General features: G+C 45.8%; 1 protein-coding gene across 3 annotated transcripts in view; it reads left to right on the forward strand.

Moving 5' to 3' along the window:
* PROSER1 (proline and serine rich 1) overlaps nt 1-14,064 on the forward strand; it is an 85,734-nt gene that overhangs the window by 63,495 nt on the left and 8,175 nt on the right. For all 3 annotated transcript variants that reach the window (XM_073613276.1, XM_073613274.1, XM_073613277.1), the window contains 2 exons: nt 2,098-2,130; nt 3,839-5,480. In XM_073613276.1, the coding sequence (XP_073469377.1) occupies nt 2,098-2,130; nt 3,839-5,480 (1,675 nt within the window). The remainder of the gene's footprint in view (nt 1-2,097; nt 2,131-3,838; nt 5,481-14,064) is intronic.

Raw genomic sequence — 14,064 nt, forward strand, 5'->3', positions numbered from 1 at the left:
CTGTATGTAAACAGACACACGCACACAGTTTTGGAAGCGTTTGCAAGACGGGCAATTTTTTTTTTTCATAAATTTTTACTTGCTATACAAGCGACGTCTTGATATACAAGTAGTGTCATGTCACAACTGAGTATAAAATAGAAGAGAGGCGCCTCTAAGTGTGGCAATGTGGTTACATTTAATGGTACAACATTTGGCAATTTCCATCCTCCCAACTCATCATACTCCGCAACGCCATCAACGTTATCCCTTCCACGCTGCGCTTCAAGCTTTCAAGCTTTCAGATTGCTCTACTGCAGGGTAGTGTTCCTGGTCACAATTGCAGATTGACATCGGTGAGAGCGGAGGATGGTCTATGTGGACAGCTTTACCCCAGATGCCTCCATACTTAGATGTGCCAGTTTTAATAAACCATGTGAGTTGCTAAATGTGGTGCCTTTATTAAATGTAACCATATTGCTCTATCAGTGGGGATGGAAAGTATTCAGACCCCCTTAAATTTTTTACTCTTTGTTATATTGCAGCCATTTGCTAAAATCATTTAAGTTCTTTTTTTTTCCTCATTAATGTACACACAGCACCCCATATTGACAGAAAAACCCAGAATTGTTGACATTTTTGCAGATTTATTAAAAAAGAAAAACTGAAATATCACATGGTCCTAAGTATTCAGACCCTTTGTTGTGCGGTCATATTTAACTCAGGTGGTGTCCGTTTCTTCTGATCATCCTGGAGATGGTTCTACACCTTCATTTGAGTCCAGATGTGTTTTGATTATACTGATTGGACTTGATTAGGAAAGCCACACACCTGTCTATATAAGACCTTACAGCTCACAGTGCATGTCAGAGCAAATGAGAATCATGAGGTCAAAGGAACAGCCTGAAGAGCTCAGACACAGAATTGTGGCAAGGCACAGATCCGGCCAAGGTTACAAAAACATTTCTGCTGCACTTAAGGTTCCTAAGAGCACAGTGGCCTCCATAATCCTTAAATGGAAGACGTTTGGGACGACCAGACCCCTTCCTAGAGCTGCCCGTCCGGCCAAACTGAGCTATCGGGGGAGAAGAGCCTTGGTAAGAGAGGTAAAGAAGAACCCAAAGATCACTGTGGCTGAGCTCCAGAGATGCAGTCGGAAGATGGGAGAAAGTTGTGGAAAGTCAACCATCACTGCTGCCCTCCACCAGTCGGGGCTTTATGGCAGAGTGGCCCGACGGAACCCTCTCCTCAGTGCAAGACACATGAAAGCCCGCATGGAGTTTGCTAAAAAAAAACACCCGAAGGACTCCAAGATGGTGAGAAATAAGATTCTCTGGTCTGATGAGACCAAGATAGAACTTTTTGGACTTAATTCTTAGCGGGATATGTGGAGAAAACCAGGCACTGCTCATCACCTGTCCAATACAGCCCCATCAGTGAAGCATGGTGGTGGCAGCATCATGGTGTGGGGGTGTTTCTCAGTTGCAGGGACAGGACGACTGGTTGCAATCGAGGGAAAGACGAATGCGGCCAAGTACAGGGATATCCTGGACGAAAACCTTCTCCAGAGTGCTCAGGACCTCAGACTGGGCCGAAGGTTTACCTTCCAATAAGACAATGACCCTAAGCACACAGCTAAAATAATGGAGTGGCTTCACAACAACTCCGTGACTGTTCCTAAATGGCCCAGCCAGAGCCCTGACTTAAACCCAATTGAGCATCTCTGGAGAGACCTAAAAATGGCTGTCCACCAACGTTTACCATCCAACCTGACAGAAATGGAGAGGATCTGCAAGGAGGAATGGCAGAGGATCCCCAAATCCAGGTGTGAAAAACTTGTTGCATCTTTCCCAAAAAGACTCATGGCTGTATTAGATCAAAAGGGTACTTCTACTAAATACTGAGCAAAGGGTCGGAATACTTAGAACAATGTGATATTTCAGTTTTTCTTTTTTAATATATCTGCAAAAATGTCAATTCTGTATTTTTCTGTCAATATGGGGTGCTGTGTATACATTAATGAGGAAACAAAAATGAACTTAAATGATTTTAGCAAATGGCTGCATATATATAGGTAACTTTTAAAGTATTTCATGTCTTCTTTCTATGCCCTTCTAGGTTCTGAAGAAGCAAGAGCTACACCCACTCAAGGTAAGAAATTGGAGTCTATACCGTACATTTTGTTCATTCTCTAGTTAGAATATAATCTATCCTCTCTAATCTAATTTGAAGATGCTTTGCAAATGACCGTGTTTCACAATGTTTAATTTTTTTGGACAAACCAGAAAACCATTTTGGTTAAACATTAGAATTTTCTGCGTGGTTTTAGGCCCCTTTCACTCTTGTGCGACTTGACAAGCTGTACCCCATGATTTCCAATGAGTACTGTTCATATCTGTGCGACTTCTTCAAAATAGTCTCTGCACTATTTTGGTCTGACTTTGATGCAACTTGAGGTCCATAGACCTCAAGATTACACAGGCGTTGCTTCATGTCGTGTAAGAGTTGCGCAACTTTCAGGTCGTACAAGTGTGAAAGGGGCCTTAGTGGAAATTGAACTCTGGGGCACGTGAACTGTATTTGACAGGAACACTAGTTCCTTTACTTTCCCTATTCCCTCAAATGTTGGAGAAGGGCTTTGCATTTGTGCTAGATCTGTAAAAAGAGATGTATGTTAGTATAGAAAAAAACAAATATACTCACCTAGGTGGATGCAGCATTGATCCCATGCTGCATCTGTCCCTCGCTAGCTCTGCAGTGACTCTGCACCGCTGATCGCCCAGTTCTCCCCCTCCACTCTGAGCAGAGAGCAGTGACTGTCAGTCATTGGCTCTCTGCTCTCCCCTCCAGCACTCACTGGAGCGCAGAGCTGTGGCGGGGTTGGCTCAGGCTCTCGGTGGAGCACTGAGAGGCTGAGCCAGGCGCTGGTCCAGGCATCTGGGTGGATCCCGACCCATATGGTGGGGATCTTTACCCAGCCTGGACCTACTGAGTGATGTTGGCCGACAGTGAATTTTAGCCAACAGCTTACAGGAGTGCACTCATTTGACCTACAGGAGAAGTATAGCCAAAATAGCTTTGGCTATACTATAAGTTTATGAAATGTTGTTTGAGTTGTGCTACATTTCAAAACCCCTGCAGCAGTTCCTCTGAAGTGATTGTCAGAGATGGAAAGCACTTTTGGCTCATGCATGAGTGGCCGTCCTTTACTGGTGTTGAGATACCTAATGGAAAAGGGGGCTGGTGTTCACAGCAGCACGGGTTTGCCACATTTTGCATGTTACTTGACACATCATGTGTCATCAGCAGCATAGCTCCATTACTGCAGGAGAAGGAATTAACATAATACTTCATTCATATCTTTGTGTTGGAGTGGGCACTGCTATTGCAAGTCCTTGTTGGAAGACCTAGCAAGTTACCTACAGTACTGTGAAAATGTATGGTTTGTAAACAATGATTCATCAAAAGTTAATTAACTGTAGGGTCGCACATTCCTAACATCCAGGTTGTCGGTGTGTCTCCAAAAAAAACTGACGGTGACCCTAAGAACTGTGTGAAAGTAAGTTTTGTTATGCCATATCGTATAGCTTTCTGGCTCCAAGATTGTTGTAAATATCTTCTGAGCTGTGTGTTTTTGTATATTTGATTTATTTAGTTTTCTGTTGAATTGCCCCCATAAACTGTAGCTTGTCAGCCAACCAAGCAGAGTTTAGAGTGTTAGTGCTGTTTAAATATATTAGATTGTAAACTCCTTGAGGGCAGGGACTGATGTGAATGTAATATATATGTAAAACATTGCGTAAATTGACGGTGCTATACAAGTACCTGTAATAAATGTGTACCTTTTTTTATAATGCAGCTCCAGCAACCCCACATCTTTCACCACATGGAACCAACACATCGGCTCCTCCAACACCGTCTGCTACACCTGGTGCAACTCCAGCTTCTCCTGCTAAAGCCCTAAACCATCCCTCCACTCCTACAACACCTACCTTTTCCGCAATGAGCATGGCTGCTCCTCCGTCAGCCTTTTCAGGGCAAACCACATCCTCCATGGCATCTCCTAAACCATCTACACCAAGTCCAACTGTGATAAAAAGCGCACAGATGTCCTCCGGCACTCCCACCTCAGTTATCAGTGCACCATCCACACCAAGTCCTGCAGTATTTCCTGGTCTTCCACCTACTGCTGTTACAACACATCAGAGCTCCTCCTCTCCATATGCTACACTTGGGGCCAGTGATCATTTGCCACCTCTGTCACTTCCAGGCCTTCCATTTTCTGCCACTACCTCTACAGCCTCTGTAAGCACCGCCAATATGATGCCATCATTATTTGCTGGCCTCCCATTGTCATTAAATCCTGCTTTCCAGGGCATGGCTAGTCCAACACTAACTGATATTGCTGGAGCTGCTGGACAGATGAATATAGGCAATCCATTGCTATCAGTCCTAAAAGGATTTTTAGCCAATGATCCAGGATTACTGAATTCCCCTTCCATGTCTGCAGCAGGACTTTTGCCATTGTCAAGCCTCCAAAATGGTGATTCTGTCTCGGCTTTAAATAAATCATTTACTCCCCCTTCTACGCCAACACCTCAAAGAACAGCTACTCCAGCTATGTCTGCATTTTCAGGGTCGTCCTCTCCTTTATTAACTAATCCCATTACTTCATCTGCTACCATGCCAGGACAACCTCTTGTGCCCAGCCAGTCTCCACTTAGCTGCAATCCACAGGGACAGAATCCACCCTCTTCCATTTCAGAACACGGTCTTTCATCTTCCCCTAATGCATCCAATGTGACCACTTTGTCTAAAGCGGAACAAGCTAGTCCATCACCTTCTGCATTTAAAGGACCATCGCGTTCGGCCACTCCATCCCACAGCTCCCTAGGATTACCAGGCATGCTAGGTCACATGTTTCCACCTGGCCCTGGGAACCTGGCCAACTCCATAAACCCAGCTTTGTCGGGGCTTTCCTCTATTAACGGTAACCTTGGTGGCCCAACCCTGTCTTCTATAGGATTGGGTTCCTCCCCAGGAATGCCACCTGTTTTTCCACCCTTCACTTCATTATCCAATGGATCGCCATTCGCAGGTAGTCCAGCTCTTACGCCTACTGTACCCATGTTAACATCAACAGCCACAGTTGCTTCTGCAACCCCACCACTCACTACTTCTGTGTTTCCTGGCCTTGCTATGCCTGCAGCTGCTGCTTCACCTTTTCCGCTCAACCTATCCAATGCTCTGCCTTCGCTCTTTTCTGTACCTCAAGCGCCCCTTGTGTCATCAAACCCATCTTTTCCTGGTTTCCCAGTTTGCAGCACACCACCAGTCAATCCCGCTCTCCCTTCCTTTCCCGGACTTCAGGCTCCATCAACTTTAGCAGGAGGCCCACCAGTGCCCCAAACTATGACTGCCCCATCTCCAGCTTCCGTTCTACCTGGATTTGCTTCAGCTTTCAGCTCAAACTTCAACTCTGCTCTTGTGGCGCAAGCAGGGTAAGTAGCTATGTAGACTGTTGCAGCTGTTAGATTCTTATTGTAATCATAACTGTTAGCACATAGCTGATTATAGCTAAGCTGTGATGCATCGAAATGCACAGATAGACTGAGACGTCAGGAGAACTTCAATGAGGTGCAGAAAACTGCAGACGTGCTGCAATTTTCTACAACTCTCCACTCCATTGTGGTGTAAATAGATTTTTTGTGTGCTTTTGCGGAGACCTGTGTTTTTTCAAGTGCAGAAAAATGCACATAGTGTGAATGAGCCCTTTTAAGTTTCTGGTATATAGCATGGCAAAGTTATCTACAGATCAAATATAGGCAATATTTTTAATGCAACACAAAGTATTTTCCCCAGTCTTCCAGGGCAACCTATGAGAGAGTGTTCATTTATTTTTGTTTGTAAAACTGGAATTATGCCACGTACAGACGATCGGACATTCCGACAACAAAACCGTGGATTTTTTTCCGACGGATGTTGGCTCAAACTTGTCTTGCATACACACGGTCGCACAAATGTTGACGGAAATTCTGAACGTCAAGAACGCAGTGACGTACAAGATGTACGACGAGCCAAGAAAAATTAAGTTCAGTAGCCATTGCGGCTCTTCTGCTTGATTCTGAGCATGCATGGAATTTTGTGCGTCGGAATTGTGTACACACGCTCGGAATTTGAGAACCAGCTCTCAAACACATGTTGTCCGAAATTCTGACAGCAAATGTCCAATGGAGCCTACACCCGGTCGGATTTTCCGACAACAAGCTCACATTGAACATTTGTTGTCGGAAATTCTGACCGTGTGTACGCAGCATTAGACATACCGGTAACTCTGTTTCCAGGAGTCTTCCAGGACAGCCCATGAGAGAAGAACCTTCTCCAACAGGAAACACATCACGGATACACTTTTTAAAAGGCAGTCCCTCTGCTGAACTGGTCCGTTTTTCATGTTTCCTCCAGATGGAGGAGATGCATCACCTGGAACCTGGGTGAGGGAGGCCTCTGTTCTCTCTCTGGCTTTCTTTTTCTTCCTCCCACATCTTTACCTACTTGGCTTCACTGGGAGCAGCTAGTAGGATTTTCTGCAAGATGACCCTCCAAGACCACTCCGGAGAGGAAGGTGGTAGCTTGGTTCCCTTTCTCCTTCTGTGCCTGGAAAAGGCTATGACTGGAATTGGCATACCCCCTTGACAGGAACCGGCACAGGCAGCGTGGGTTCCCTGTCCAAGTGTCTGGTTGCGAGCACTCTCTGCACTATAGGACATTATTGGACGGGGGCTCACTCAGTAGCTACGTTGGGGGTCATGTGTTGTACTTATGCATTTTGGGGTGGTGTTTATCCTGTATCAAATGTTATCCTCTACACAAGAGGCCACGGAAGAGGTATATGATAGTTTATATTGCTGCATTTATATAGTGTGGGTCCTTGTGCCTCCTCCCCCCCCCCCATCCCCAGCCTTTCTCCAGAAGCATGACAGGAGAGTCGGCAGTGCGGGAAGCGCTCGTTTTTTTCAAAACTCGAGGGGTGGGGGGCGGTAGAGGAGGGGGCGGGACGTCAGCACAGAGTGCTTAGACTCCCACTCAGGCCAGCTGCAGGCTATTAAAGGCACTCTGTACAGGTGCACTCAGCCTTCTGAGAGACACAGAGCTGACGGTCGCATGTAAGGTGGGACACAGGCATTCTCCTAGGCAGCATTTACTGAAGTAACACCAGAGTGAGCATTGGGTAGCAAGGCTTTTAGCCAGACTACATCGCTCAGCGGGCAGTGTTCATTTGTATACCTCACACCTTGTTGCTTTGCACTATGGGTAGAAGAGGTTCAAGCACCCCAGGAACCAGAGACACTAGGGGATCTCGTTCAGGTTCTGAGGGCCCCCTGTCGGCAGCATCCTCCCCCCCTAAAGATGGGCCAGGGACGGCTAGCCAGGGAGAGCCATCGGGGTCAGGGGCTACACCTGCTTCTGGCACTTCAGCCCCTGTATATATTACACAAGAGTTTTTTTCCTCAACCATTAATGGTCTAGAGGAAAGATTAATGGCCGTGATTACGTCTTCACTCAGTGGAAGAAAACGCACTAGGCTTTCCTCTGTTCCCCAAGACCCTCAGACAGAGGAGCTCTGGGATAAAGGAGATGAATCCCTTTCAGAGGATCGGGATGGGATGGATGATTCCTCTTCGGAGGATTCAGGTGGAGAGGGACCCTCTGCGACTTCCCAAGAGGAGAAAGTCTTAGTGCAGATCCTCACTGGATTGGTCCGCTCCACATTTAAATTGCCCATACCTGAAACTGCTAAAGAATCCTCTTCTGCTTTGGGGTCACTGAAACCTTTCCAAGCAGCACATGCTTTTCCTGTTCATACTTTACTTGAAAAGCTTATTTATTCTGAGTGGGATCACCCAGACAAACGTTTTTTTCCGCCGAGAAAGTTTTCAACACTTTATCCGATGGAAGAAAAGTTTATTAAAATGTGGGGAATACCGGCTATTGATGCCGCCATTTCCTCCGTAAATAATAGCCTGACTTGTCCTGTAGACAATGCTCAGATGCTCAGGGATCCTGTAGATAAAAGGATGGAATCCCTATTGAAGGATGTTTTCTCCTTAGCAGGATCAGTGGCCCAACCTGCAGTAGCAGCGATTGGAGTCTGTCAATACTTAAGAGACCATGTTAAGCAGGTCATCAAAGTATTACCTGAACAGCAGGCCCAGGGGTTTGCTAACCTTCCAGCGGCCTTATGCTTTGTGGTTGACGCCATTAGAGATTCTATCGTGCAAACCTCCCGTCTTTCACTGGGGTTGGTGCATATACGTAGAATCCTATGGTTGAAAAATTCGTCAGCCGAAGCACCATGTAAGAAGCTACTGGCTGGGTTTCCATTTCGTGGTGCAAGGTTGTTTGGAGAGGACTTGGATAACTATATCAAGAGAATCTCTTGTGGGAAAAGCACTCTCTTACCTGTCAAGAAGAAGAGTAAGCGTCCCTCTTTCAAACGGACTCTTTCCCCAGCGCCGGGGGCTTCAGCCTCCAGGCAGTGTCGACGGCCGCCTCCATCGGGGTCCAGAGACAAGAGTCAACCCCAGGGACAAAAGAAGTCCTGGGGAAAGAAGCCTACTAGGCAAAACACTAAGACCTCTGCATGAGGGGGCGCCCCCGCTCACTCGAGTGGGGGGAAGACTGCGACAGTTCTCAGAGCTCTGGCACGAGGACTTCCAGGACAGATGGGTAGTCTCCACGGTAACCTTAGGGTACAAGCTGGAGTTTCAGGAATTCCCTTCTCCTCGGTTCCTCAGATCAAATGTTCCCAGAGACCCAGAGAAGAAGCAGTCGCTCCTTCTAACGTTAGAGCGACTTTTGTCGCAGGAGGTCATTATGATAGTTCCCGCAAAGGACCAGGGATTGGGCTTCTATTCCAACCTTTTTACGGTCCAAAAGCCAAATGGGGATGTCAGGCCCATTTTGGACTTAAGGGATCTGAACCGATTCCTAAGGATTCAATCCTTCCGCATGGAATCAATTCGAACAGTAGTTCCCACCCTGCACGGAGGAGAATTTCTGGCATCAATAGACATCAGAGATGCATATCTGCATGTGCCCATTTTTCCTGCTCATCAGAAGTTTCTGCGCTTCGAGGTAGGAGGGCGCCATTTCCAGTTTGTGGCTCTGCCTTTTGGGATAGCCACTGCACCTCGAGTGTTCACAAAGATCTTGGCTCCTCCTCTGGCCAGATTAAGGGCTCAGGGTATAGCTGTCATAGCATACCTAGACGACCTGCTCTTGATAGACCGGTCGGTAGCCTCTTTGAATGGAAACTTGAGGACCACGGTCAGGTATCTAGAACACCTGGGTTGGATCCTCAACTTAGAAAAGTCTTTCCTAAAACCAGTAAGAAGACTGGAGTATTTAGGTCTGATTATAGATACAAGCCAGGAGAAAATATTTCTACCCCAGGCAAAGATCACTGCTTTGAGAGAGCTGATTCTGACAGTAAGGACCAAGAAGGGTCCCTCAGTCCGCCTTTGTATGAGGCTACTAGGGAAGATGGTGTCTTCATTCGAAGCAGTTCCCTATGCTCAGTTTCACTCAAGAATGCTGCAACACAGTATTCTGTCGACCTGGAACAAGAAGGTTCAGGCATTAGACTTTCCGATGCACCTGTCGCATGCGGTGCGTCAGAGCCTCAATTGGTGGCTCATACCCGAAAACCTGCAGAAGGGGAAATCCTTTCTACCGGTTACCTGGACGGTGGTAACAACAGATGCCAGTCTGTCAGGTTGGGGAGCAGTTCTGGAACAGGCTGCGGTCCAAGGGGTATGGTCCAAGACAGAGGACCTTACCCATCAACATTCTGGAGATCCGGGCGATACATCTAGCTCTAAAAGCCTGGACTATCAGGCTACAGGGTTGTCCGGTCAGGATCCAGTCCAACAATGCCACAGCAGTGGCTTATGTCAATCATCAGGGAGGCACCCGGAGCCGAGCTGCTCAAAAAGAGGTGAACCAGATCTTAGTCTGGGCAGAGATGCATGTGCCATGCATATCGGCAGTTTTCATCCCGGGAATAGAGAATTGGCAGGCGGACTATCTAAGTCGCCAGCAGTTACTTCCAGGGGAATGGTCTCTGCATCCCGACGTTTTTTGGGCCATATGCCAAAGATGGGGGGTTCCAGATGTAGATCTCTTTGCATCCCGATTCAACAAAAAGATAGACAGATTTGTGGCAAGGACAAAGGATCCTCTTGCATGCGGGACGGATGCGTTGGTGATTCCGTGGCATCGGTTCTCACTGATTTACGCATTCCCGCCTATTCTGCTACTACCACGACTCCTTCGCAGGATCAGGCAGGAAAGGAAGTCGGTACTTCTGGTGGCCCCCGCTTGGCCCAGAAGGACTTGGTATGCAGAAATAGTAAGGATGACGGTGGGTTCCCCGTGGACCCTACCGGTACGCCCAGACCTGTTATCTCAGGGTCCAGTGTTCCATCCTGCCTTACAAACGCTAAATTTGACGGTTTGGCTATTGAGACCCACGTTCTGAAGAGTCGTGGGCTCTCAGGTCCTGTCATATCTACCTTGATTAATGCAAGGAAGCCAGCTTCCAGGATGATTTATCATAGAGTCTGGAAGGCTTATATAACCTGGTGTGAATCCAGAGGTTGGCATCCCAGGAAATATGTCATAGGTAGAATCCTTGATTTTCTACAGATGGGATTAGAGATGAAGCTGGCCTTGAGTACCATCAAGGGCCAGGTTTCTGCTTTATCAGTATTTCAGCGGCCACTTGCTTCGCATTCTTTGGTCCGAAACTTTATACAGGGGGTGATGCGTCCTAATCCTCCGGTTAAAGCGCCCCTAAACCCCTGGGACTTGAATTTGGTCCTGGCTGTGTTACAGAAACAGCCTTTTGAACCAATAAGTCAGATTCCTTTGGTCTTGTTGACAAGGAAATTAATTTTTCTGGTGGCCATCTCTTCTGCTAGAAGAGTATCAGAATTAGCAGCTCTTTCCTGTAAGGAGCCTTATTTGATTATACACAAGGATAGAGTGGTACTACGTCCTCATCCTAGTTTTTTACCGAAGGTGGTTTCTGATTTTCATTTAAACCAAGACATTGTTCTACCTTCCTTTTTTCCAGATCCCTGTTCTCCGGAAGAGAGATCTCTACATTCGTTGGATGTAGTAAGAGCAGTTAAGGCCTATCTAGGGGCAACTACTCAGATCCGCAAGACGGATGTTTTGTTTGTGCTGCCAGAGGGTCCCAATAGAGGACAGGCAGCGTCAAAAGCTACCATTTCTAAATGGATTCGACAGTTGATCATTCAAGCTTACGGTTTGAAACAGAAGATTCCTCCGTTTCAGATCAGGGCACATTCCACAAGGGCTATTGGTGCTTCTTGGGCAGTGCATCACCGGGCCTCTATGGCTCAAATCTGCAAGGCCGCAACCTGGTCTTCAGTTCATACATTCACCAGATTCTATCAGGTGGATGTGAGAAGGCATGAGGATATCGCCTTTGGGCGTAGTGTGCTGCAGGCAGCGGTACAGGGTCCTCAGGTCTGATTGCACCCTACTTGGTCGTGGTTCCCCCCCCTCAGGTAGCATTGCTCTGGGACATCCCATCAGTAATTACTGTGGCTCTGTGTCCCGTGATGTTCGAGAAAGAAAATAGGATTTTTTAAAACAGCTTACCTGTAAAATCCTTTTCTTTCGAAGGACATCACGGGACACAGAGGTCCCGCCCCTCTTCTAATACACTATATTGCTTGGCTACAAAACTGAGGTATCCCTGCAAGGGGGAGGGATTATATAGGGGGTTGAACTTCCTGATAGGGGTGTGCCAGTGTCCAATCACCAGTGATACCTATATAACCCATCAGTAATTACTGTGGCTCTGTGTCCCGTGATGTCCTTCGAAAGAAAAGGATTTTACAGGTAAGCGGTTTTAAAAAATCCTATTTTTTCAGTTGGCACTGGGTGCACCGTAGCTTGGGGTATCGGCATTTCTTGGAATATCAGTGCTATATCCATATAACATAGCTTGTGTGTGTCATGTTATTCATGAAAATTAACATGGGTCCCTGAAGGGATAATGTATGTCTCAAGGCACGTGCTTTGTCACATTCATGTATAAGGATGTAGATGGGGGGGGGGGGTCACTAGACGTATGCCTTTGTAGCAGATCCTTATGTTTATATTCTATATATACATAGTTGGGGCTAGCCTGTTGAGAATTTAAGATAACTGGGCCCACCATATCTATAATTATGGTATATTCCAAGGGGGGTTAAGGTCTTTGGACTTTTAAAGACCCTCCCTAATATAGTAAGTTCTTGCTAATCCTCTCGTGGGCTGTCCTGGAAGACGACTGGGGAAAACCGGAGTTAGACTTGCCGGTAACGCTGTTTCCAGGACAGCCTGGTTCCCGCCCTTATGTTAATCGTTATGTTTGTATATGCTTTAAGGTTTTGGCCTTCGGTTCTTGCTTAAAACTGACCAGTTCAGCAGAGGGACTGCCTTTTTAAAGTGTATTGGTGATGTGTTTCCTGTTCCTGTTGGATTAGGTGCTTCTCTCATAGGCTGTCCTGGCAGACTCCTGTAAACAGAGTTATCGGTACGGCTAACTCTCGTTTTACAAACAAAAATAAATGAACACTAAAAACAGTATAATAATTTTTTGGTTAAAAAAAATCAGCAGAGAAAAAGCTTAGGGGAGAAGGGAGAAAAGGGGTTCGTTGGGACCAATTAAGGTTAGCTAGGAGTTAAAGCAGAACTAAACCCTCCTATCCTTTTTAGCCAAGGAAGCTGCCATCTTAGCCTCTTATTTGTAACTACCAGGATGCTGCACATGTGATCAGTTATGACACCAGCCTTTTGATTGACAGTTTAGTTGAGGGCACAAACAAATTTGACAGTTATATTCCCAGTATGGCAGGAATTTCTAACAGTTTTTTTTTTTTTTTTAAACTGATGGGTTTAGTTCCGCTTTAATAAGGGGTTTTGATTTTTATATAGAGTTTTCTTTAATGTCTTACAGTATGCAGATCAAATATTCCTTTTGGTCAGCCTTTTGAATGATATTGGTAAATGCCATGTAATGTTTTTTAATGAAGCATGAACTGTTTAGAATGCTAGCATAATAACCTAAACCATTCTATCACTGGCAAGGATACGTCAATGTATGTGTATCACATATGTATACCCAGGTACCTTTTTTAGGGTACATAAGCTGACGCTATGTTTCCATGTAAAATTTAAAAAATCCCTAGGACTCCCCTGCAAGTATGGAAAGCACAATAAAACATTGCAGTTGGTTGGAACTGTCAAGATTTTGCTTGTTGCAATTGTAGGACCCAAGGAGACAAATTTAGGTGTCATACATTACCAGTGGGTTGCATGTGGAATGACTAATGACCAAGTGCTTTTGAAAGTCAGACATACTCATTGTGGCAAGTAGATATGTCTGGATGGGTGGCGCAACTTAATTTTTTATATAGCGGAAATGAGATGTTTAAAGTGGACCTTCAGTCATTATTTATTTTTTTTAATTTTCCATCTATTAAATCTTCTGCCCTTATTATTTTAACTTTGGATAGTAAAACATTTTTTCTGCCAGTAAAATACCTTATACAGCCCACTTCCTGTTTCTTGTCTGGTCATTAGCCTAGGCTTATGATGACGTGCACAGTGCTCTTTCTCTCACGCTGGTGAGAGTTTTCCAGGAAAGGAGCGGGGGATAAGTCATAAGAGGGCCAATGAGAGCCGAAGAGCTGGAGATGTGTGTCTGTGTAAATCCAGAAAGTGAACAGGCAGCCGCTTCAGCTGCCCACAGTTAAAATGGATACAGCCAATCTCAGTGGAGGGAGATTTCTGTAGCATATTTGGCCGGTACAGAATCACAGTGTATATATAAAATAATATGCAAAGTGGTTGGAGGGAAGTTCAGAATGGCAAAGATGGTTTTTATTACAAATTATGTGAGCAGACTGCAGGTTCCTCTTTAACCCTAGTGGGTAGTGACAGAGAAGGAATTGCAGACCTCTGACCACCCATTTTCCCTGTGGGGGACCTTCCCATCTATATTAG

This window comes from Aquarana catesbeiana, linkage group LG02, assembly GCF_042186555.1.
Source record: "Aquarana catesbeiana isolate 2022-GZ linkage group LG02, ASM4218655v1, whole genome shotgun sequence".
Lineage (NCBI taxonomy): Eukaryota > Metazoa > Chordata > Amphibia > Anura > Ranidae > Aquarana > Aquarana catesbeiana.